Below are 26,538 nucleotides of genomic sequence, written 5' to 3' on the forward strand. Positions count from 1 at the left end.
TGTGATATGCGTTTCCTGCCTGGGTGAGGAACATGCAGCTCTCGCGCTCGCTGACGGCGGCTGCCCTCACTGCGAGCTACTGCCCATGGCGACTCTGAGGACTCGCCTGGCCTTCTTCGCCGAGACTGCTCCCCCGCCCGCCGCGGTGTCGCGCCGTAAAAAGCGCCGTGCCCAGCGGGTCCCGGAACCTTCCCCCAGCCGCCAAAGCTCGCCGGTTCGCCCGCCTGCTTCACCGGCTTCGTCAGCCTCTCTTCCTGACGGACAGCGGCCGCTGTCTGCCGCCGCTTCCGTCGACATTGCTGACGAGGAAGCCCTGCTGGGAGAAGAGGATTCCTGCTCTATCCTGGCGTCAGGCAGTGAGGATTGGGCGAGCTCTGAGGATCTCGCGCCCCCTGCCCGCACTTCGTCAGGCAAGAGAGCGTCCATCGAGACGGAGCTCATGCGAGTGCTCGCACAGGCCGCGGTGAGCCTCGGCCTCGAGTGGTCTTCGCCCGAGCAGCCCGCTCACAACCGGCTGGATGGCTTTTTTCTGCCTGGGGAGCGCGCTTCGCCTGCGTCCAAACCAGCGCCCTTTCTTCCTGAGTTACACGAAGAAGTCGCTAAATCCTGGAACGCCCCCTATTCAGCTAGAGTGCGTCCATCTGTTTCTCTGGCATTCTCTGCAGTCGACGATGCCAAAAACAGGGGATACCATTCGCTGCCGCCGGTCGAAGAGGCGATAACGGCCCACTTATGCCCGCCCTCCGCTGGACGGCGCGCTAAGCTGGCCCTACCCTCCAAAGCTTGCCGCACGACGTCAAGCCTGCTCCGCCGGGCTTTCTACGCCGCCGGGCAAGCTGCGTCAGCGCTGCACACCATGGCCACACTTCAGATCTTCCAGGCCGATCTCCTCCGAAAGCTGGATGAGAAGGGACCACGGCCGATGGTGTTTTATGTGTAGAAAGAATGCCCACTGCCCAGTGCCCATCACTACACACAAGCACGGCCTGTCACACAGGGCTCGCGCACATGAAATCGACTCAGATCGATTGCGCATCAAACGTGGTAAATGTGCCCATTACCCAGTGCCCACACACACTACGTTATGCATGTCACACGGTTTCTGTAAAAACGAAACCAAAAGGCATTCGCTTCACTCAAGCGAAAAATGCCTTCGGTGTGATAAATATGCCCGCTATCCCACGCCCACATCCACACACAGACATGACAGTTCCTACGGGACTCGCCCAGCCCTCCCCCTCTCGGTTGACCGCCGCAGAGGAGTCGAGCGCGGGCAATCTGCCCGCTGTTATCAGCGCGCCCCCTGCCTCAAATGTCACGAGCACGACGCTTGCGTTACAGCACACCGAAGGCTCTCCATCGCTGAGCGAACGGAGCGCGCTTCGTATTCAACCCCTAGCTATTCATGCAGATGCTTTCGAAGTGGGTGCTAGACATTATAAAAAGAGGCTATTCGCTGCAGTTTCGCCGGCGCCCTCACCGCTATACGGTGCGCGTCGAGACCACGGTAAAAACAGAAGTAGCACATTTACTTCGAGCCGAAGTGGCGAAACTATTGAGCAAAGGGGCCATAGAGCCTCTCTCTCAAGTTCAGAGCAAAGGAGGGCTATACAGCAGATACTTCCTGGTACCGAAAAAAGACGGGGGTCTCAGACCCATACTAGATCTAAGGCAACTGAACAAAGTGCTTGTAAAAGCGACAGTTCAGGATGCTCACGACCAGAAAAATCCTCGCGCAGATTCGCCGAGGAGACTGGTTTGTATCAATAGATCTGAAGGACGTGTATTTTCAAATACAAATAGCGTCACGTCACAGGCGATTTTTGAGATTCGCCTTCGAGGGCCAGGCATATCAGTACACAGTCCTGCCGTTCGGTTTGTCCCTGGCACCCCGTACATTTACGAAGTGCATGGACGCGGCGCTCGCACCCCTCAGAATGAAGGGCTTGCGAGTACTGAACTATTTGGACGATTGGCTGATTCTAGCGCAATCTCGCTCAGTGCTCATAGAGCACACGACCATTTTACTCGATCACCTCGAGAATTTGGGTCTCAGAGTCAATTGGGCGAAGAGCTCTCTGTCCCCCAGTCAGACGATATCTTTCCTGGGCACAGAGCTGAACTCGCTGTCTATGATAGCGCGACTATCACCACAGCGCGCGGCGGACGTTCAGCGCGCAGCGAACTCTTTCCACTGCAGCGCATCTGTCCCGCTCAAGAAATTTCAGAAGATGCTGGGTCTCATGGCTTCAGCATCCTCAGTGCTCCAGCTGGGCATGCTCCGCATGCGCCCACTGCAGTTCTGGCTGAAAGCACGAGTCCCACGCCGAGCGTGGACATCCGGTTTGCTTCGTCTCAAGGTCAATCAGAAGTGCGTGGCAGCTCTGAAACCTTGGAAAGCGGACGACTGGTACCGATCAGGTGTAAGCCTGGGGACTTCCTCGAGGGTGAAGGTGGTGTCTACGGACGCATCCACCTCGGGATGGGGAGCGCTGCTCGAGGGCAGACCGTTCTTCGGCCAGTGGTCAGAACGGGAGAAGCTCCTGCACATAAACTGCCTCGAAATGCTGGCAGTAGACAACGCACTGACGCGTTTTTGTCCCCAAATAAAAGGACGCCACGTCCTGGTCCGCTCGGACAACATGTCTGTGGTGTCCTACATAAATCGCCAGGGCGGCCTCAGGTCCAAGAACCTGTACAGGCTAGCAGAACGCCTCCTGGTGTGGGCTCAGTGCAACCTGCGCTCGCTGAGAGCAGCGCACGTGCCAGGACTCCTAAACATAGGACCAGATAGACTGTCCAGGAACAATGTTCCGGCAGGCGAATGGTCTCTACACCCACAGACAGTCCAACTGCTGTGGAGGAAATTTGGCAGAGCGGAAGTAGACCTGTTCGCGTCTCAAGAAAACGGTCACTGCCCGGAGTTTTTCTCCAAGAGCAGGGACGCGCTGGCTCATGTATGGCCCCGCCGCCCGCTCTATGCTTTTCCCCCCGTCTCTCTCCTGCCTCAGGTGATAGAGTGGATCAGGGAAGAAGGATGCTCAGTACTGCTCGTGGCGCCGCTCTGGAAGAACCAGCCCTGGTTCCCAGCTGTGATGCAGCTAGCGAGCACTGTCATCATCACTGTCACGGCTCGATCTGGCATCCTCACCCGGAATTGTGGTCCCTTCATGTCTGGGCCATCAACGGGTACATGTTGAGCTCCCTAAGGGAGTGATAAACACGATTACGCAGGCTAGAGCTCCGTCTACGAGACGTCTCTACTCCTCGAAATGGTCAGTGTTTTCGGGCTGGTGCACAGCCCGTGGCGTGTCACCCACAGCCTGTGGAGTGACGGAGGTGCTTTCCTTCCTACAAGAGCTGTTGGATAAGGGTAGAACCCCTTCCACGCTCAAAGTTTATGTGGCGGCTATAGCAGCGTTCTCAAGAACAACGCTTGGTCAGTCGATAGGAAGGAACGATTTAGTCATCCGCTTCCTTAGAGGGGCTAAGAGACTGAATCCTCCTAGACCTCCCTCAGTCCCTGTATGGGACCTTTCTACGGTACTGGAAGCCATGAAAGGTGGCCCATTCGAGCCTTTGCAGACGATTGATCTGAAACATCTGTCTTTCAAGACCATGTTTCTGCTGGCTCTCGCTTCAGTGAAGCGCATAGGGGACTTACACGCGCTCTCAGTGAGCGCGACGTGCATGGAATTTGGGCCGAATGACTCAAGGGTTATACTCAAACCTAAGCACGGTTATGTTCCAAAATCCCTCAACACACCGTTTAGGGCGCAGGTCATTTCCCTGTCAGCCCTACCGGTCCCTGATGAGGAAAGAGACGCGAGCCTCCTTTGCCCAGTCAGGGCGTTGCGAGCTTATGTGTCTCGCTCGTCTGCTTTCAGGCAGACAGAGCAGCTCTTTGTTTCGTTCAGTGGGCACTCTAAAGGACTAGCCGCGTCGAAACAGAGCCTATCCAGATGGATGCGCTAGCATACGCTTCTAAGGGCATGCAGTGCCCGTTGGGTGTCAGAGCGCACTCCACGAGAGGCATGGCCTCTTCGTGGGCCTGGTCGAGTGGGATTGCCTTGCAAGATATTTGTACGGCGGCGGGCTGGGCCTCCCCGTCTACATTTATAAGGTTTTACAACCTAGAGGTTCCCGCCCTGCAGGCCAGGCTGCTGTCGGTCTAGTTAACCAGTATTGTCTGTCCTGATGCTATCAGCTCAGAATGCTGTGTCTGCTGAGTGCAGCTCGATGATCGACAGTGTAAAATAATAGCACAAGATGTGTTTGGGCAAATTGTGTTAGACCCACATTTCCCCCATCAGTTCAGGCCGTACCCCGCCCTGTCTGTATGATGTAATAAGCGTCTAAGCGACGCTGCTATGTGTGGAAGAGTGCGGTTTCGCCCCTCCCTCTTCCCGGACTCCCTGTGAGTTCCCTTATCTTACGCAGTACTCGTTCCCTCTTCTAGAGAGAACCGAGGTTACGTTAGTAACCGAGTACGTTTTCTTCATGTATTTATACCGTGTTCTCCCTCATTCTCTGTCCGTTCTCGTCTTTCTTTTCTTGGGATTTATTTTATTTTTTACCAAAAAAAAAAAAAACAAAAAAAACATACTGAGAAGTGATGAAAATGGTACTTTGCTAACCTTTTATGGTTTGTTTTCTCTGTGTATTATGTGCATTAGCTGGATACCGTGCGTGTATGAAGTGGTTTCTATCGTGGCCGCTGAGTGTTTTGCTGTATTACACAGTGCCTAACTGTGTTTCGCCACGTTGGCATCGCTGGTTCATGGTCACTTTTTTTGCTTCAACCCTCTGGATTGCTATTTTTTCCTACCTCATGGTGTGGATGGTAAGAAAAAGATCAAAAATATGGACATTCTTATTAAATATACTTTCTTGTCATTCCATTGGTTGGTGTATTATGATGATTGTTATGATTATGTGGTGTTTTATCAATGCCTTGCAGGTCACCATCATCAGCTACACACTAGATATTCCGGATTACATCATGGGAATCACTTTCCTTGCTGCTGGCACTAGCGTACCCGACTGCATGGCAAGCCTCATTGTTGCCCGCCAAGGTGTGTAACATTTGTATGCACATAAAACTGTTTGTATGCAAGCTTGTATAATCTTTAATGTAATTTTTGATAAGACTTTAGTGTTAACAACATTAGTTAACTTGAACAACTAACAGTGAACAATAGCATTTATTACATTTATTATAATTATTTGTTAATGTCAATCTCAGCATTTACTACTACATTTGTAAGATCCCAAAGTTGCATCTGTTAACATTAGTTAATGCACTGTAAACTAACATGAACGTGAACTTTTTTATTAACAAAGGTTAATAACTTAAGGATATATTGCTCATTTTTAGTTCATGTTAGTTAATGCATTAACTGCATAAAACTGCATAAACTGCAAGTTTTACATTGAATTAAACCTGACATTTTTAAGTAGAAAGACTGAAAAGTAGTGTTTTCTTATAAAACACTAATAATAATGATTAAATAATATTTATTTACACCTATGAAAAATCATTTCACTCTATACCTATACATTTTTTTTATTTAATTCATAGTTTTCAGTTACGTGACTCCCACAGAGACCTGGAGGTCAAAACATGCATAGAACTGCATTTCAGACTTGTCAATTTTCCATCTCAAAAGAAGATCAAAAACGTTTTCAAAATGCAAGTTTTGGGCGGTTGTGGTCCATATACAGCATCTGCTGCAGTTTTTCAACCACTAAAACCAGTGGGACGTTTAACGTGGAAAACATCTAAAGTGCTTTAATGTACTATTTTAAAAGATCAAATTCAGTATACATCTTATTGAAGATGCATTTTATATACAGGCGAGCAGATGAGCCCAGAATATGAACGCTACATGCTAAATGGTTGAGCATTTCCTTTATAGTGGATTTCATTGGAAAAAATCTTAACGAGAAACTGCGTGTTGTGTTTATATTCTGGGTTCATCAGTGTGCCTGTACATAGTATGCAGAATCAAAAAGATGTATACTGAATTTGGTCTTACTTCATTAGTATTTAGCACAAACCTGGTAAAAATTACTGGCCGGCAATAGAGGAAAGCCTTGTTTTGCCCTCCAGGTGGGCGTTCCTAAAAGGGTGTGACGTCACGTAAAAACTGAGTACACACACACTGTCACGTTCAGTCATAGGCCGCGTCCGAAATCGCATACTCTGATGAGTAAGTACTTATTTTGAACAAGTAATTACTTCATGATTGTTAAAAGTATGTTCTATACTATTAATGTGTGTGTGGTATGAAAGTAATCTGGAAGTACTACATTTGCCGTGTTGTCATTATTATGTAACTTACCAGCGCAGTTATGTCGCTTCACTGCCATTTATAAATCCTCTCCCGTGGCCTCATGGGATTGTAAAGTGTCCATCGTCTGCACACTTCAGAAACTCTCCGGAAGTAGGTCGATCAGATACTTTTTGCCTACTCTTTTATGAGTACTGTGAATTCGGACATAGGCTACTACTTTTGTCACATACTGTTTTTCGTCCTACTGTATAGTAGGGAAGTATGCGATTTTGGATGCAGCCTTAGTTTCAGTTTCGTTATTGAGGACTTTTAGTTTGCTTCTCTTTGTTTTCCTGTGTTCCCTTTTGTATTTAGTTGTCATGGTTATTCATTATAGATTGTTTAGAGTTCTTTGTATTCTACACGCTTTTGCATTTATCCTCATCTCTTGTTTAATTAGGTTTTTTTTTTTTTCATCCGTGCCTCATTTCATCATTTTCCTCAGCCCCTACGTGACACACACACACACACACACACGTTGGGTTTCCATGTTTTATGGGCACTTTCCATAGACATAATAATTTTTATACTGTACAAGCAGTATATTCTATCCCACAAACCTTTTACATTTTCAAAAAGCATCACATAGTATGATTTATAAACTGTTTTCCTCATGGGAACCAAAATGTACCCACAAGAACAAGGATCTTTGTGGGGACAATTTGTCCCCATACCATAGCATTTACTAGGACCACACACACACACACACACACAATTATTTGGAAAATGTACTACAATGATGTTGTATTATGTGTCTCAGGAATGGGGGACATGGCAGTGTCTAACTCCATTGGCAGCAATATCTTTGACATCCTGCTGGGACTGGGCTTCCCCTGGACTCTAAGAACTCTAGTAGTAGACTACGGATCAACAGTGAGCATTTTACGTATTCTAAAACCGATGCAAATGTCTTCCTGTTGATGCTTTCATCTGATTGGTCTGTGTCTTTTGTCAGGTATTCATCAATAATAAGGGCCTGGTCTATTCTGTTATCCTGCTGCTCGCATCAGTCTTCCTCACTGTGAGCAACCCAGTACCACAACATACAACCCCTACACCAGAGACTCTCAACCATATTTGGTTTGCATATTAATTACATAATCGTAAAAAATAATCATTTTGGTAACACTTTAGTTTAGGGTCCAAGTCTCACTATTAAACGTACAGTATGTAATTTTTTTCGCCGCTAGGGGTCGCTAACCTCTTACAATAACAAAGGCGTAGTTTGATGACGCAACATTTGCTAAGAATTATGGATCTTGTCGTCAACGTCAAGCCGACCGATCGATGTTTATGGATGACTGAATACATCGATGCTTTTATCATGACTGTGATATGAAGCAGTTCGGGATTGCTAAGAGACAGCTATCAGCTCCACACGCGACGCGAGTCCCGCGGATATAAAAGGAATTTCATTCCACATTTCACACATTTCATTCTACCGAACTACACGCAAGTGCAGAATTACAACTCACAGGTCAGTTTATAGACAAATTAAACTTGTGAGGTGAGGTTTCACTTGGTCTAACATTACACTAGCACACTAAACTGCATTTGAATGTGTTGAAATTAATGTGTTAGTTTGTCTGTATGAGACTAGCAGTAAGCTAGATCAACATTAGAATAACATACAGATCATATTCTAACATTTTATCATTGTTGAACTATATAACATTGATTAGTTTTATGTAAATATGCTCACCTGTTTAATAAAGTACATGTAGGAGTGGTCGAAGTCTCGGACGTGGAGCTCTCGGCATCTCGAAAACACCGCGCTGATATTGATTCTCGTTTTAGTTCTCATTTTTTATCCAAAGTCTGCTTGCCATGGTCCATAATGTTTGAACGAAACAACAACAGCGTGCAGACAGACATTGCGAACTACATTGTCCATGTCTGTCACCTTGGTTACTATCAGAGGGCTCTGGTTCATAGCTCTGGTTACCATGACAGTACAAGCGGAAACCAGGGACAACGCGGATATGATGCCATTGACTGCGACAAAACGGAAATGAAACGTGCTGTGTCTTCGAATTAAATTACAATTTCTCCTGGTTTGAAAGTTGTTGGAAACAGTCGGGATAATGTAAGTACACAACTAAAAAAAATATATAACATAGATATAGTAATTTTTGCTATTTTTAAAGCAAAAAAGTTACATATTGTGCCTTTAACTAGTTGCTTATTAGCATGCCCATTTCTAGGATATTGGCTGTTTATTAGTACTTATAAAGCACATATTAATGTTCTGCATGAGCATATTCTATTAAATGGACCCTAATCTAAAGTGTGACCAATATTCTTAACAAAAGTCCTCAGTTCTGAGGGAAAAAATAATATAATAAATATAAAAAATAATAATATAAAAAATAATATCTCACAATTCAGATTTTTTTTCTCTCAGAATTGTGAGATATAAACTCGAAATTACCTTTTTTATCCTTTAATTTCTTTGTGATGAAAAATGAATCAGAAAGTGGGATATTAAAAGCATAGGCAGTGAAATCCCCCTAATCACACACTGACTACCCACATACACATACTCAATGCTATTAGTGTCCATGTTAACTGTGTTATGTGTCTTGTAGGTCATGAGTGTGCATCTGAATGGCTGGAAGCTGGATCGGAAACTAGGTCTTGGTCTCTTGCTTCTTTACTCCGTTTTTTTGCTCTGCTCCATCCTCTTTGGTCAGCTCTAGAGGCTTCACACAAGTTTATATCCTGCAAATTATTATTATTATTTTTTTGCATTGTTGTTTTGGGTTGAATTTGGTAGTTCTTTTACTGATCAGGTACTAAATGTCGGCTGATTTCATGCCTGCATCCGATGCAGCAGCAAAAGGAAATGATGTGCTCTACAGAATGCTTTTCAAACAGTCAAACTGAAATGACAGTGCTCATATCCAATCAGTCCTTTGATCTGTCCATTAAGCACTGCTTTCAAGCTGGAGGGTATACTGTATCATATAATGGTTTTATCTTCAGTCTGACATCTTACAAGAACACTGAAGTATTACAATAAGCCACCGTTTAGCTGCTTATAACTTCAGTATATTCTCTTTGCTGTGTTAAACCCTTGTGAAAAAGAAGTACACTTTAGCATACTTTTAAAAAGAGTATTTATTATGGAAAAAAAATATATATAAGTGAATGTCATGTCTTCAGACACTTAATCGCAGGTTAATTACAATTAAATTAAATTTTATAATAATTTAAATGTATATTAAATGCGATTGGTTGAACTTTACACCTACTTCAGTGTGACTTTAGTATATCTTTATTTGTAATGTCATAATTACTTCTATTGTCTTTGAAATATGGTTAGTGAACTGCCTAATGCACTAAGTATTTATGGTAAACTGAAATATACTTTAATGTCATATCTGTTGAAACTTGTATGTCATGCATTTAAATATATTTATAATTACACATTTGTAGAGATGAAGTTACAATTTAGTACATTTAAAATATATTAACTTTAACAGTTAAAATTATAATCAAGTACTTTACATGTGCATTAATATGTTTGTGAACACGTAAAAATAGGGGTACTTTAAAGCATGGCAAAATATTATTAAAACATAATAATTAAAAAAAACATACTTTTAATTTGACTATTACAAAGTACACGTTTTAAAACTGTACTTAGTCAAGGGTCATGACTATGTTTCATAACACAATTATGAAAAGTCTACTTTGTAATAAAGGGAAAATTAAAAACTTTTAATTTGACATTAAGTCCACTTAAGTGGCCTTTTAATTCAATAATATATTTTTTTTCTGCAAGTACAGTTTATAAAAAAATTAAAAATGTAAGATTTGAAGTACATTATAAGTGCACATTTGATACTATTAAGCACACTTCTTTTTCACGAGGGAAGTCCTGTTGCTGTGTTAATTTATACAACAGTTCAGTTAGTCCTCAAATCTGATTGGCTGAGCTTCATTCCAAGAGTACTAATAGCAACAACAGCACTGGGATGTTTCACACAGTTTGTAATGGTCTGCTTGTCTGTGTTCAGAGCTTTCCAGCCTATGTACACAGTCTCTCTAACTATTAAGGTGTAAACTCATAGTGGAGCTCGACCCGAGTGAAAATGCAGGAAATGGCTGTTTTTCAGCGTTACTGATATACACTATTCCAGTATTCCAGTCTGTTTGTTACTTGGTGACATCCAGAACTTGATGCTTTGGCTTCTTCTGGAAATATATTTGAGGTTGTACGTTTACATACACCTTGCAGAATATAAAAAAGTAAATAAAAAAGGGATCATAAAGTACTGCCCTGAAAATGGTCCACAAGACCACACTAATAAAAAAGTTCAAAAGTTTACACACCCTTGAATCCTAAACTGTTTCCCATTAAGACATGTTTTTTTATTCAGCAATTATTTTGTCTTGTGGACTACATGTACACATCTGTGGTGTATTCAGAGCTTATTTAGGGCAGTACTAAATACAAGACAAAATGCAATTTTGAATTTTTTTTTCATTTAATTATTAGAATTTAGCAGGATCTGCAAGGTGCTTCTAAACTTATGACCACAACTGTATTTCTATATAGGTCTAAATAAGACTTTATGAATATTTTTTTTTATAAAACAGCTGTATAAAAGCAAAATCATACTCGCAGTCGTGCTGTACTCGATATCAGCGTTCAGACGAAGATAATCGCAGGGTTGTTAATTCAGAACAACATACTGTACTACATGACGGCATTAAACCAGTTGTTTTTGGAATATACAGTATAATGATCAAGCATGCATGCATCTAAGCTATATAGTGTTGGGTACGTAACTTCTGAAATAATTTGTCACTGACTACAAATGAAATGGCTAAAACCAATAACTGTCTTTTAGATTACAAGTTTTAAGTATTATAATTGAATTGTTTTTGTAGCGCTTTTGAGCCAACTCTTATTTATTTCCACAATACTGCCGCATTGTTCTGACAAAAATACAAAAAAGACCAAAAAGGAACATTTTCCTTAAACTACTGCACGCCTTTAGTGTCAACACAAACAGCCTTAATTGTTTCTTCAATTATTGCATGTTTTGATTAATAAAAAAAAAAAATGGTGAATTAAAGGGATAGTTCACCTGAAAATGAAAATTATGTCATCATTTACTCACCCTTTTGTTCCAAACCTGTATGACTACTTTCTTCAGTGGAACATAAAAGAAATTTTTTTGAGTATTTTTTCCCCATTCAACTGTTCCATTCCTCAAAAAAATCTTCTTTTGTGATAGAGTTTTCATCATTGAGTGAACTATTTTAAGTATCATTTAATTTACACAATAGTAAACATGGTAAAATAACAGCAGACTATTAAAGTTCACTATTACTTTTGCTGTGGATATAAACATCTTTTGTAAATCAAGGACACGTCACATAAAGATCAAACGAACATACTTCAGCCTCTGGCTCAGACAGCTCACTATTAGTAAATTACAATTTAATTAACTAATTTATTGCTGTTGACTGATATAATCAATATGTCAGCATGAAAAAGTAACTGTACTCTGATTACGTGTTTGTTTCTTTTTAAAAAGTAATGTATACTCTAATTACAAGTACTTGTTTTTTGTAATCGGATTATGTAATAGCACTTGTTATATAAAGACTGTTTATTTACTGTAGTTATTGACAAAGTAATCACGTTGTGGTAATTCTGTCTTTAATCTGTTTGCACTGACTGTAGCAATACTTCTGAATTCATAGACTGATGATTTGACATGTCTTTGATGATCACTGTAAGTGAGTGTGGGAATACTTGTAGAAACAGTAGTTCTTTAAGCGATAAACAAAACAACAACACAGGTTTGCCTGTAGTAGTCATTTAACGTGATTGTATTTTTGATAGTAGTTTTTTGGACGTTTTTTAAAAAGAGGTTTGTAACTGGTTGTTATAGAATATAATACATGTGTACTGATTTTTTTAGATTTCCCCCCTTGCAGTCAAAAAAGGGTAATTTTAATGGTAAATAAAATGTTCATGTTATTGAAAAAAATATATTTAGGTATTTTTAGGGATATTCGTTATTTATATAGGCTTGTTCGTTATTACATGAGAGTGCACAGAAAGAAAGTTTTACTGTCTATATTTACTACAATTTGCCTAGTTTTATAAAGTCAAGTTGAAGTGTTTATAATATTTCTATAGACATGAATACCTTCATGGATATGGTGTGAGTACTGTAGTGTTGTGTGTTAGATTGGAGAAAACCAATGAGTCTAACAATGTCTATATGTTCTGCTAAAAGATCGCTAGACATTTTTTGAGTTGTCTTTTATTGATGTCCACATCTGTTAAGATGAAGAAGTATACTGCTGTACATTTTCACTATTGATACCATTTCATATGTTGGCATATATATATATATATAGATAGATAGATAGATCTGAAATCTGTTACTTCTGTCCTGTGAGATTCACCAAATTTTGTAAAGATCACAATTGCTTCTGGTTTTAGAGACTGAATGATCAGTGCAAAGACAAAACAGGGATGCCACTAAATAATAATAATGGCGGAGAGGGAAAATCAAATGCTTCATGGCTTTTGTTCTACAGACAAATCTGTTTTTGTGTGCAATAAACTGTGCAATAAGAATGAGTGGTTCTGTCAGTGTTTAGTATCATTGAGATACTACTAGATTTTTAATTAACAATTTCAATCAGTGTTTATTTTTATATTTTGTTTTCATTTAAAAGTTTTAGTCATTATTGTGTGTTTTTTTTTTATTCATTTTTATGTTAGTTTTTGGTTTAGTCATTTGCTTCAAAGAAAATTAGAAAAGTTTCCATTTCAACTATATGAAATAAAGTGTATTTACTGTATTTTTTTACCAGATAATTTTAAGTAACAAATTTATATATTTGACTTGACTTGACTTGACTTGACTGACAGGAGGAACAGGCAAGGTAGAATTACGACGTACATACGACGAACCAGCACAGGACTGCAAACACAGGGAGTCTAAATAGGGAGAGCAAACAAAGCAGGTAACGAGGGAGGACAGATGGGGTAAATGAATCAATAATCAGGTAATAAGATGGGTGGGGTTAGACAATGGACAGGAGAGCACATGGCACAAGGAAACATGACAATCGATGTGCCTCACACGAAACGTGACAAACACATGAGCACATGGCCAGCGAACACAATCACCAGCCATGTGCCCCAACAAAACAAGACATGAACACGCAGCTAATGAGAACACTCATAAGCCACGTTCACACAAAACATGGCAACATGAAAGCACGCAGCCAGTGAAAGCTGGTTCAGATCATACTTATCTGACCGCTACCATTTTGTCTATTTAAATGGAGAAAAATCGATCATAACTCCAGTAAACTATGGAGTGCCGCAGGGATCTGTGTTAGGCCCTCTGTTATTCTCAATATATATGCTGCCACTTAGAAATTTTATAAGGAAACATGGAATTAGTTTCCATTGTTATGCTGATGACACTCAAATCTATATTTCATCACGGCCAGATGAAAACGCTAAATTATCCAAATTGACAGAGTGTGTTAAAGATATAAAAGATTGGATGACACGCAATTTTCTTTTATTAAATCCAGACAAGACAGAGGTACTACTTATCGGTTAAAAAAACCGCCCACAAAACCTCTCACAATACAACTTTAACATAGTTAACATAGTTTAACATAGTTCCTCTACAGTAAAAGACCTGGGTGTTATACTAGACTGCAACCTGTCTTTTGAAAATCATATTTCATATGTTACAAGAACCGCCTTTCCCTTTCGTTGTCACTCCGAGTTACGTCGGATGACGACGAATGGGGTTTCGCTTAGAAATCCTATCATCTTCGAGTATATAAAACGAGCCAATGGCAAAGAAATGCCATGGGTCTGCGGAATTTGCATAGCGTAACTCCGCCCCACGCAGGGGGTATATAAGGAAGTCGCGAGCAACATGCAGATATGTTTTCGCTTCGGAGCCAAGTTCAGTACTTCACTCCACAAGCCTTCTGAGTGTCATCTCAAATCTCTTCGAGACGAGCGGCTCTTCAGTGTGTTGGTGTGACGGCGTGTTCCAGCGAGATTGCATTTCCTGCTGCTGTTTTGTGCAGTAATCTGCCTACAGTGAGTGTGTTTCTCCCCGGGCGCTTCAGCACTCTGCTGAGCTTTTCCACTCTCTAAAAGAGCTGCACGCGGCACGTCTTTTTCAAGACGGTTCGCCCGTGTATTTTCTATTTTCTGGATGTGTGTGCGTGATTCATCTGCCTAACGGTCGCGAGCACTGTTTTGCGTGTTGGGCTTAATCACGCTCGGCAGCGCTCGTTGATGAGTCATGTTTCTCATTGCGGGAACATGACCATCGCGATGTTTATAGATCGAGACTCTATGATCTCTGTGTGAGAGTCCCCTCTGCCACACCCCAATTTATCTCTTCCTCGAGAAGGGATACTTTGGCTGGTGGCCAGAGTGATCTGAGGGTTCGGTGTGGCACAACAACCGACGAGTCAATTCCTCGGGCCACACCCCCCTCCACATCGCAGACCATGCACTCACAGCATCACAAGGCGGGCTTGATTCCTCTGGAAATGAAGTTTCGACTGCGTTGCCTCCCACGGGAGTGCCATCGTTGCCGGGACCGATCCAGAGCTGTCAGCCATGCTTTCCCGGGCAGCTGAAAGCATCGGCTGGAGTGGCCCCGCCCTCCCCCCGAGCGCTGTAAGCTTCTCCCGGACGTGCATCAGGACGACTGCGCTCCGCGAGAGTCCACGTGACTTTCGCGGCCCGCGGGTGTCCTCCGCCTTCGCTGCTTTCGATCGCACGGCGATCATGGTCTGTATGTTCCCTGTCACTATCGTGGCACGGTCATGCAGTGCTGTGTGTCGCCTGCGCCTTCGATGCAGTGCTGTCCCGGGAGTTCTGGCCGAACCGGCCGCAGTGGAACGCTAGTCCTTCCCTGGCAAACCATGGCAGAACGTGGAAACTCTAACCACGCCCCTATGCTGGGACGCTATGCCTCCCATGCCCGGCCTGGTTGTTCCGCCACGCACACTGCTGACCTCGCTCAGGCGACATCAGTACCTGCGTGATCCTGGGTCAGGTGATGTCCACTAGTGTGGTCCAGACATGGGCTTAGCCAGGTTGATGTGGGGGTGTCTTGAGTTCATTTTCTAAGCTCCCCCATGTCCCGGGCTGGGCTCTTTGGCGGTGTGGCTTCGACCACCTGAAGTAGACTCGGGTCCTGCACCGATGGTCATCCATCCGTGCGGTCTCCTTAGTCTGCTTCCCGCCAAGGCCCCCTCCATGCGGCTGCTCCCCTCGGGTCTTCACCGGCCCTGAGCAGGAGCAAGTCGCAGGAGGGCGGCGCTGCCCGTCTCCGCCCCTTAGACTGCCACGCCAGCCTAAGCAGCACTCTTGAGACGTGCAGCCTGGTCGGCGGTCTGGTTGAGGATTGCGCCCAACAGTCTTCGATCACTCTATAAGCAGGCTGAGGACCTTCTGCACCGACGGTCATCTGTCCGTGCAGTCTCCTTAGCCTGCTTCCCGCCGACACCGCCCCTCTGCGATTCCTCCCCTCGAGCCTTCACTGGTCCAGAGTACGAGGAGGTCGCAGGAGGGTGGCACCGCCTGTCTCCGCCCCTTAGCCGGCTAAACGCCATGCTAAGCAGCACTTCCGAGACGGGCAGCTTGGGGTTAGGGCTCAGTTCTTCTCAGGAGCTGGTAGCAGGGCCACTCCTTCCCCCGGTGGAGGGCCGGGGAAAAATTCTTGTTTCAAGAACTGATGTCCCTTCTCCAAGCCCCAAGAGGCTGTGGATGACAGCATGCCCCGCCCACGGGCCATGCTCCTCTCATCCCCCTCTGTCGCCAGACCCCTGCCAGAGCACGCCCTCGTGGGACGCTGGTCCTCCCCTGGCCTCCTCTGGCAGGACGCGGTTAATGTCCGTGCCCCCGCACAGGGCCGCTATGCCACCCACGCCTGGGCCGGTCATTCCGCCTCGCTGCACCACCGACGGCACGTCTGTGGTTCCGTATTGTCCCGCTGGGTCGCAAGAACCATCAGGCTCGGCTACGCGATTCAGTTCGCGCGGTCTCCTCCCTGCTTCAGGGGAGTCCGCTTCACTATGGTCGGTGGCAATGCCCCTGTCATGAGAGCGGAGGTCGCCACCCTACTGGCGAAGGGTGCGATCGAGACTGTCCCTCCAGCCGAAATGAAGTCCGGCTTTTACAGCTCTTACTTCATTGTACCGAAGAAATCTGGTGGGTTACGGCCAATCCTCGACCTGCGCATCTTGAACCGCTCCCTTTACAGGCTGCCGTTCAAGATGCTCACGGCCAAACGCCTTTTCGAATGCGTACGGCCACAGGATTGGTTTGCAGCGATCGACCTGAAGGACGCCTACTTCCATGTCTCCATTCTTCCTCGACACAGACCGTTTCTTCGGTTTGCTTTCGAGGGGCAGGCATACCAGTACGCGGTTCTCCCTTTCGGGTTAGCCCTGTCTCCTCGCGTCTTCACGAAGGTCGTCGAGGCAGCCCTTGTTCCCCTACGAGAACACGGGTTTCGCATCCTGAACTATCTCGACGACTGGCTGATTCTAGCTCACTCTCGAGACCAGGTTTGCGAACACAGGGACCTTGTGCTCCGGCACCTAGCTCATCTGGGCCTTCGGGTCAACTGGGAGAAGAGCAAACTCTGCCCAGTGCAGAGGATCTCTTTTCTCGGTATGGACTCGGTCGCCATGGGCGCGCAGCTTACGAGCGAGCGCGCGCAGTCACTACTGACTTGTCTTCGTCAATTCGAGGGCAAGAGTGCGGTTCCACTGAAACTTTTTCAGAGGCTCCTGGGGCATATGGCATCCGCAGCCGCAGTAACGCCGCTCGGTTTGCTTCATATGAGACCGCTTCAGCTTTGGCTTCGCGATCGAGTCCCGAGGTGGGCATGGCAACACGGCACGCGCCGAGTCCAAGTGACTCTGGCCTGCCGTCAGACCTTTCCCCCGTGGTCGAACCTCAATTTTCTACGGGCTGGAGTTCCCTTAGAACGAGCTTCCAGGCATGTTGTTGTATCAACAGATGCCTCCGCCACGGGTTGGGGTGCCATGTGCAATGGACATGCTGCCGCGGGCTCCTGGACAGGACCCCAGCACCTTTGGCATGTCAATTGCCTCGAGTTGCTGGCTGTACGCCTTGCCCTGCACCGCTTTCGGGCGTTGCTCAAGGGTCAACACGTACTAGTCCGATCAGACAATACCGCCACAGTAGCGTACATCAACCATCAAGGTGGTCTACGCTCCCGCCGTATGTCGCAACTCGCCCGCCACCTCCTCATATGGAGTCAGAAGCATCTGAGGTCGCTTCGAGCCATTTATATCCCGGGACACCTGAACCAGGCGGCCGACGAGCTGTCTCGAGTTCGGCCTCTCGCTGGAGAGTGGCGACTCCATCCCCAGCGGTCCAGCTGATTTGGGATCAGTTCGGCGACGCACAGGTAGACCTGTTTGCCTCCCACGACTCGTCCCACTGCGACCTGTTTTATTCCCTGACCGAGGGCACGCTCGGCACGGATGCACTGGCGCACAGCTGGCCGCGGGGCCTCCGCAAGTATGCGTTTCCCCCAGTGAGCCTTCTTGCGCAGACCTTGCGCAAGATCAGGGAGGACGAGGAGCAGGTAATTTTGGTTGCCCCGTATTGGCACAACCGCACCTGGTTCTCAGAACTAGTTCTCCTCGCGACAGCACCTCCCTGGCCTATTCCCCTGAGGAAGGACCTGCTTTCTCAGGGACGGGGCACCTTATGGCACCCTCGTCCCGATCTATGGAACCTCCACGTGTGGCTCCTGGACGGGACGAGGTAGGTTTGAGTACCCTACCACCAGCGGTGGTGGCTACCATCACTTCCGCTAGAGCATCGTCCACGAGACATGTCTATGCGTTGAAGTGGAACCTCTTCGTCAACTGGTGTTCTTCTAAAAATCTAGAACCCACGAAATGCCCCATCAGTGTCGTGCTTTCCTTCCTGCAAGAAGGGTTGGAGCGAAGGCTGACTCCCTCCACCCTGAAAGTGTATGTTGCCGCCATTGCCGCACATCACGAAGCAGTTGATGGTAAGTCTCTGGGGAAGCACGACCTGATCGTCAGGTTCCTGAGGGGAGCCAGGAGATTGAATCCTCCTCGTCCTCCCCTCGTACCCTCTTGGGACCTCTCAGTGGTTTTAACTGCCCTGCAGAGTGCTCCCTTTGAGCCTCTGCAATCAGTGGAGCTTAAGTTCCTGTCAATGAAGACAGCGCTCCTGGTTGCATTGGCCTCCATCAAGAGGGTAGGGGACCTGCAGGCATTTTCGGTTGACGAAGCGTGCCTGGAATTCGGGCCGGCTAACTCTCACGTGATCCTGAGACCCCGGCCTGGATATGTGCCCAAGGTTCCCACCACACCCTTTCGAGACCAGGTGGTGAACCTGCAAGCGCTGCCTTTGGAGGAGGCAGACCCAGCCTTGGCACTGCTCTGTCCAGTACGCACCCTTCGTGCCTATGTTGACAGAACGCAGTGTTTCAGGACCTCAGACCAGCTCTTTGTCTGTTATGGTGGAAAGCTGAAGGGAAAGGCTCTCTCCAAGCAAAGGTTGTCTCACTGGATAGTGGACGCCATTGCTTTGGCATACCAGCAGCAAGGTCGACCATGCCCCCTTGGTGTGACGGCCCACTCCACTCGGAGTGTGGCATCCTCTTGGGCTCTAGCGCATGGCGCCTCGCTAACAGACATCTGCAGAGCTGCAGGCTGGGCGACACCTAACACATTCGCGAGATTCTACAATCTCCGAGTAGAGCCAGTTTCTTCTCATGTACTCGCTTCAACTAGCCGGTGCTAGATTCTGCTCAGGTGGCTTCGCTTGCTCGCCATTCCTCTCCACGGACGGGATACGTGCGATATTCCTCAGGTGAGCCTCATAAGCCCTGAGTCTCCTCCAGCACTGATGACGTCAACGCCAGAGTTATGCCTCTGGCAGCTTTCGCGCTTGGCTAGGTGCCTCCATGTGCATGGTTCCCTTCGGGCGACCCCCACATGTGTATTTCCACTGTAAACCTCTTTGAGCATGTGTCTTTCCCTTGGCAAGCCACCTTGCCACCCCAGTGTTACTCCGTATGCAGCCCTTCGGGGTCATATGTGTATTCTAAGTCCCCCCCTTCGGGTGGGGCATGATTGCATATTTCCACTGGATATGCTTCCCAGTGTACCTTGGTATTCCTGTGTTAAGTAGGACTCCTTCGTCCGTGCTAGTCTCACGACAGGGAGCTCAGACTTACGCAGGGCACTGGAAGACAGTCGAGAGGTGGCGTGATTACACTGGGAACCCCATTCGTCGTCATCCGACGTAACTCGGAGTGACAACGAAAGGGAACGTCTCGGTTACGGATGTAACCCTCGTTCCCTGAGTAGGGAACGGAGACGTTACGTCTCCCTGCCACTTCCACTGTACCGCTGGAAACGCCTGAGTTCAGTCTCGGCTCCTCAGCGAAGACATATCTGCATGTTGCTCGCGACTTCCTTATATACCCCCTGCGTGGGGCGGAGTTACGCTATGCAAATTCCGCAGACCCATGGCATTTCTTTGCCATTGGCTCGTTTTATATACTCGAAGATGATAGGATTTCTAAGCGAAACCCCATTCGTCGTCATCCGACGTAACGTCTCCGTTCCCTACTCAGGGAACGAGGGTTACATCCGTAACCGAGACGTTTTCCACCTTAGAAACATTGCTAAGCTACGTAACATGCTATCAGTTTCTGATGCAGAAAAGTTAGTTCATGCATTCATGACATCGAGACTAGATTACTGTAATGCTTTATTAGCTGGTTGTCCTGCATCCTTAATAAACAAGCTACAGTTAGTCCAAAATGCCGCCGCTAGAGTTCTTACTAGATCAAGAAAATATGATCATATAACACCGATTTTAACATCACTACATTGGTTACCTATAAAGTTCTGTATTAATTACAAGGTATTGCTACTGACTTATAAAGCCCTAAACGGCTTAGCTCCAGTCTATTTAACGGACCTTCTATCGCCCTATAATCCATCACGCTCTTTAAGATCACTAAATTCGAGGCTTTTGGTCATACCTAGGATATCTAGGTCCACCAAAGGAGGGAGAGCATTTTCACATTTAGCTCCAAAACTCTGGAATAGTCTTCCAGATACTGTTCGTTGCTCAGTCTCACTCTCCCAGTTTAAAACTAGATTGAAGACGCATCTCTTCAGCCAGGCATTCATATAATACTTTTAATCTTACAGTTAAATCCAACCTCTAGTTCATAGACGCCAGAGGAGAACTGGCCCCTGACTGAGCCTGGGTTCTCCCAAGGTTTTTTTTTTTTCTCCATCAGGTCACCTGATGGAGTTTTTTCGGTTCCTTGCCACTGTTGCCTTTGGCTTGCTCAGTTGGGGATATTTAATTTAATTAATCAATCAACAATACTATTGATCAGCATTACCAAACATGGACGTTTTCCACTAGAAACAAACATTGATGTATTATTTTAATTTAATACTGTGAAGCTGCTTTGATACAATCTGTATTGTGAAAAGCGCTATATAAATAAACTTGACTTGATAAGAGGCACAGATAAGACAAAACAGGAGTGTCAAGGCTCTGTCACAAAACCAAGAAATAGACTAGACAGAAGTGACAGAACCCTGACAATACGCGCGCGTGTGTGTGTGTGTGTGTGTGTGTGTGTGTGTGTGTGTGTATGTATATATATATATATATATATATATACACACACACACTGAGCAAAATTATAAACGCCACACTTTTGTTTTTGCCCCCATTTTTCATGAGCTGAACTCAAAGATCTAAGACTTTTTCTATGTACACAAAAGGCCTATTTGTCTCAAATATTGTTCACAAACCTGTCTAAATCTGTGTTAGTGAGCACTTCTCCTTTGCAGAGACAATCCATCCACCTCACAGGTGTGGCACATCAAGACGCTGATTAGACAGCATGATTATTGCACAGGTGTGCCTTAGGCTGGCCACAATAAAAGGCCAATCTAAAATGTGCAGTTTTACTGTATTGGGGGGGTCAGAAAAACCATTCAGTATCTGGTGTGACCACCATTTGCCTCACGCAGTGCCACACATCTCCTTCGCATAGAGTTGATCAGGTTGTTGATTGTGGCCTGTGAAATGTTGGTCCACTCCTCTTCAATGGCTGTGCAAAGTTGCTGGATATTGGCAGGACCTGGAACACACTGTCGTATATGCCGATCCAGAGCATCCCAAACATGCTCAATGGGTGACATGTCCAGTGAGTATGCTGGCCATGCAAAAACTGGGATGTTTTCAGCTGCAAAATGAGGTGATGGTCGTGGATGAATGGCACAACAATGGGCCTCAGGATCTCGTCACGGTATCTCTGTGCATTCAAAATGCCATCAATAAAATGCACCCGTGTTTGTTGTCCATAAAATATGCCTGCCCATACCATAACCCCACTGCCACCACGGGCCACTCGATCCACAACGTTGACATCAGCAAACCACTCACCCACACGATGCCATACACGCTGTCTGCCATCTGCCCTGTACAGTGAAAACCGGGATTCATCCGTGAAGAGAACACCTGTCCAAAGTGCCAGACGCCATCGAATGTGAGCATTGTGAGCATTGTGAATGTAAGCATTTGCATTTGAGCATTTTGCAGCCAGGTCAAGACCCCGATGAGGACGACGAGCATGCAGATGAGCTTCCCTGAGATGGTTTCTGACAGTTTGTGCAGAAATTTTTTGGTTATGCAAACTGATTGTTGCAGCAGCTGTCCGGAAGGCTGGTCTCAGATGATCTTGGAGGTGAATATGCTGGATGTGGAGGTCCTGGGCTGGTGTGGTTACACATGGTCTGTGGTCGTGATGCCGGTTGGATGTACTGGCAAATTCTCTGAAACGCCTTTGGAGATGGCTTATGGTAGAGAAATGAACATTCAATTCACGGATAACAGCTCTGGTGGACATTCCTGCAGTCAGCATGCCAATTGCACGCTCCCTTAAAACTTGCGACCTCTGTGGCATTGTGCTTTGTGATAAAACTGCCAATTTTAGAGTGGCCTTTTATTGTGGACAGCCTAAGGCACACCGGTGCAATAATCATGCTGTCTAATCAGCATCTTGATATGCAACACCTGTGAGGTGGATGGATTATCTCGGCAAAGGAGAAGTGCTCACTAACACAGATTTAGACAGATTTGTAAACAATATTTGAGAAAAATAGGCCGTTTGTGTACATAGAAAAAGTCTTAGATCTTTGAGTTCAGCTCATGAAAAATGAGGGCAAAAACAAAATCGTTGCATTTATAATTTTGTATATATATATATATATATATATATATATATATATATATATATATATATATATATATACACTCACCTAAAGGATTATTAGGAACACCTGTTTAATTTCTCATTAATGCAATTATCTAATCAACCAATCACATGGCAGTTGCTTCAATGCATATAGGGGTGTGGTCCTGGTCAAGACAATCTCCTGAACTCCAAACTGAATGTCAGAATGGGAAAGAAAGGTGATTTAAGCAATTTTGAGCGTGGCATGGTTGTTGGTGCCAGACGGGCCGGTCTGAGTATTTCACAATCTGCTCAGTTACTGGGATTTTCACGCACAACCATTTCTAGGGTTTACAAAGAATGGTGTGAAAAGGGAAAAACATCCAGTATGCGGCAGTCCTGTGGGCGAAAATGCCTTGTTGATGCTAGAGGTCAGAGGAGAATGGGCCGACTGATTCAAGCTGATAGAAGAGCAACTTTGACTGAAATAACCACTCGTTACAACCGAGGTATGCAGCAAAGCATTTGTGAAGCCACAACATGCACAACCTTGAGGCGGATGGGCTACAACAGCAGAAGACCCCACCGGGTACCACTCATCTCCACTACAAATAGGAAAAAGAGGCTACAATTTGCACGAGCTCACCAAAATTGGACAATTGAAGACTGGAAAAATGTTGCGTGGTCTGATGAGTCTCGATTTCTGTTGAGACATTCAGATGGTAGAGTCAGAATTTGGCGTAAACAGAATGAGAACATGGATCCATCATGCCTTGTTACCACTGTGCAGGCTGGTGGTGGTGGTGTAATGGTGTGGGGGATGTTTTCTTGGCACACTTTAGGCCCCTTAGTGCCAATTGGGCATCGTTTAAACGGCCTACCTGAGCATTGTTTCTGACCATGTCCATCCCTTTATGACCACCATGTACCCATCCTCTGATGGCTACTTCCAGCAAGATAATGCACCATGTCACAAAGCTCGAATCATTTCAAATTGGTTTCTTGAACATGACAATGAGTTCACTGTACTAAAATGGCCCCCACAGTCACCAGATCTCAACCCAATAGAGCATCTTTGGGATGTGGTGGAACGGGAGCTTCGTGCCCTGGATGTGCATCCCACAAATCTCCATCGACTGCAAGATGCTATCCTATCAATATGGGCCAACATTTCTAAAGAATGCTTTCAGCACCTTGTTGAATCAATGCCACGTAGAATTAAGGCAGTTCTGAAGGCGAAAGGGGGTCAAACACAGTATTAGTATGGTGTTCCTAATAATCCTTTAGGTGAGTGTATATAAACAGTAACCTAGATTAATGCATGCTATAAAAGTATTGTTCATTGTTAGCACGATAGCCTACCTAATGTCAGGGCCGGATTTAGCTCAGATTGTGACATAGGAAAAATAAATAAATAAATAAACGGTTAAATGGTGAAGTGCTACGCACAGGCTAGAACAAAGTTGTGTCCTAAATAATGCACTATGCACTTATACACTATGCAGTTTGCACTAATGCACTATGTACTCAAGTGTGTAGTGTATGAATTTAATTTGGTTATTTTGTCATTCAACATTGAAGTCTGATAGTCCCTCTGCAAAACATAATTAAAACTGCTACAGTTGAGTGCATGAAGTGTCCTAACATTCTACACTTTTTTTCGGTTTATTGAATGCATCATCCGGGTATTATAAAGTGCACTTTTTCTTTTTGGAATTTTCAGTGTGAACACACTACTCGCACTGTTTATACTACAAAACGTCATAGAATAAGTACGCAAATTGGGACGCACCTTAATAAGACACTGTTCTCCGCTCCTCAGATACATAAAAACATAAGCCTATGTTTCTTGAGTAAAGAAAACAGTGTACCAATTCAAATAACCAGTTATTTTTTTCCTTTGCATTGCAAACAAGCAGAATATAAGCGATCCAGCTTGCAGCACTTCTTTCACAATTGAGACGGTGGAGTCATGAGGTTTGACTGACAGTTTGAGGATCCAACGGAGTTACGAGGTTTAGCCACAAGCTGTTTTTAACACTTTTCATTGGTTATATTTGCAAAACCCACTGACAGATGTAAAGGGTGAACAGTAGGCCTAATGATTTATGGAAAATAAAAATGACGAAATATGGAAATACGAGGTTTCTGCCCAACAGCGACAATATTCTAAATTGTATTAATATAAGAAGTAATTGTCTTGCATATTAAAATTAGAGTGAAATAATAATCATTTTAAAAATAGATATTATTTCTCCTTACTATACTTGCGAGCAGAGGCACGTGCCTGGAATGCCTATGCATAAATCCGGCCCTGCCTACTAACAAAAGCCCATCTATACTCTTTTATTGCAACATTTTGTTTCAGACCTGAAATTTTTCTTTTGGCTGCAATGGCCTGCCCTAATAAAATTTGAAGCCATTGTTATTCTGAACCGTGATGATAACATTAGACAGCCCACAACATAGACAGTCTATTTGAAAGAACATGGAGCTAAGCAACAGCAACAACAGACATCTGAGAGAGTCAACTGGTTCAGATGATGATCAACACAGGAACATGAACACGGATCTGTGAACCATCAGTGTTGAGACGGTTCAACTGGACTCTTTCAAAACGCTGTCAGAGTGAAAGCGCTGGATATTGGATGAGGGAGTTCACGTTCACAAAAGCGTACTGGGCTACAAGCTTTCTCAAAATGCAGATGAAATAAATTCCATTGTATTTATACCACTGTCTGCGATGTGAATACTGGTTTCTGGCTGGAAGGTGTGCATTAAAACCACTGTGGATTGGTGCAGTGGCATTGTATATATAGGCTATATATAAACTCAGCAAAAAAAGAAAAGAAAAAGAAGTGTTATTCTCACTTTCAACTGTTATTTTTTTTCTCTCCTAAAAATCTCTTAACAAAATAAGAAATATAATACAACATAAAAAGACTGAGACATACATTTGACATATTGGAATAATGAGTCCCTGAACAGAGCAAAAAGCAGTTAGTATGTGGTGTGTCCAGTGTGGCTACAGTGAAACTCACCTTCATAGACTGAGCCAGATTTGCCAGTTCTTGCTGTGCTGTGAGATGTTATTCCACTCTTCCACTAAGGCACCTACAAATGACTGAATACGTCTGTGATTTTGCACTACAAGAATGATCAGCTGACCTTTCTGTCTCACTGCAGCACTGTATTAGGTGTCTTAGGCCCTGTTTACACCTGATATTAAGATGCATTTTGGTTGATTATATCACAAGTAGATGACGGAGGCACATTACCATTTACACCTGGTGTTTTAATCTGTCTTTTTTTACCACTTTCAACCACTTCTGTTCTGATTTCTTTGAGGGGAGGTTCTATGGGCAGGTAAGTGTTTCAGATCTTTCGATCTAATGTACAAAATCGACTCTGGCAATTTACATTGCCATGTAATGACATAAAGTCAGTTGAGTCTAATGTTGTTTTGTATGGCAGCTTTTTTCCGCCATGGAATAAAAAAAAAAAGGTAATTGTTACATTTTATCTAAAAAATGTATATTTATTTTTTTAAGTAACAATAATGGCATTTTTATGGTTTTATTTTAAGTTAACTATAATAACCGTGGTCCCAGTCTACTGCCTTTCAAATCACACCTCAGGATAGTCACTAGTGGAGGAGCACAGTCAAATCAAAATTTATTCAGACACCAGATATAATAAAAAATAATAATAATAAAAAATAAAAAAATCAAGTGGTTACACTATAGTTAATTTACGTAAGTGAGGATAGCAAGGTGTCGGAATAAATTCAGGTTTGACTGTATACTAACAGTATTTTTTTCATTTTTATCAGCCTTTATAAATAAACGTATAAATGACTCCAATAAATCAATTAAAACAAAGAG

General features: G+C 44.5%; 1 protein-coding gene across 1 annotated transcript in view; it reads left to right on the top strand.

Annotated features, from left to right (window-relative positions):
- Positions 1-9,723, top strand: part of LOC307156095 (sodium/potassium/calcium exchanger 3) — a 60,125-nt gene extending 50,402 nt beyond the window's left edge. Inside the window, exons 13-17 of the mRNA XM_079867306.1 lie at positions 4,677-4,843; positions 4,961-5,075; positions 7,096-7,208; positions 7,291-7,356; positions 8,924-9,723. Coding sequence (XP_079723432.1) covers positions 4,677-4,843; positions 4,961-5,075; positions 7,096-7,208; positions 7,291-7,356; positions 8,924-9,034 — 572 coding nt within the window. The 3' untranslated portion in view covers positions 9,035-9,723. The remainder of the gene's footprint in view (positions 1-4,676; positions 4,844-4,960; positions 5,076-7,095; positions 7,209-7,290; positions 7,357-8,923) is intronic.
- The last annotated feature ends 16,815 nt before the right edge of the window (positions 9,724-26,538 follow it).

Source organism: Squalius cephalus (genome assembly GCF_949319135.1).
Source record: "Squalius cephalus genome assembly, chromosome: 3".
Lineage (NCBI taxonomy): Eukaryota > Metazoa > Chordata > Actinopteri > Cypriniformes > Leuciscidae > Squalius > Squalius cephalus.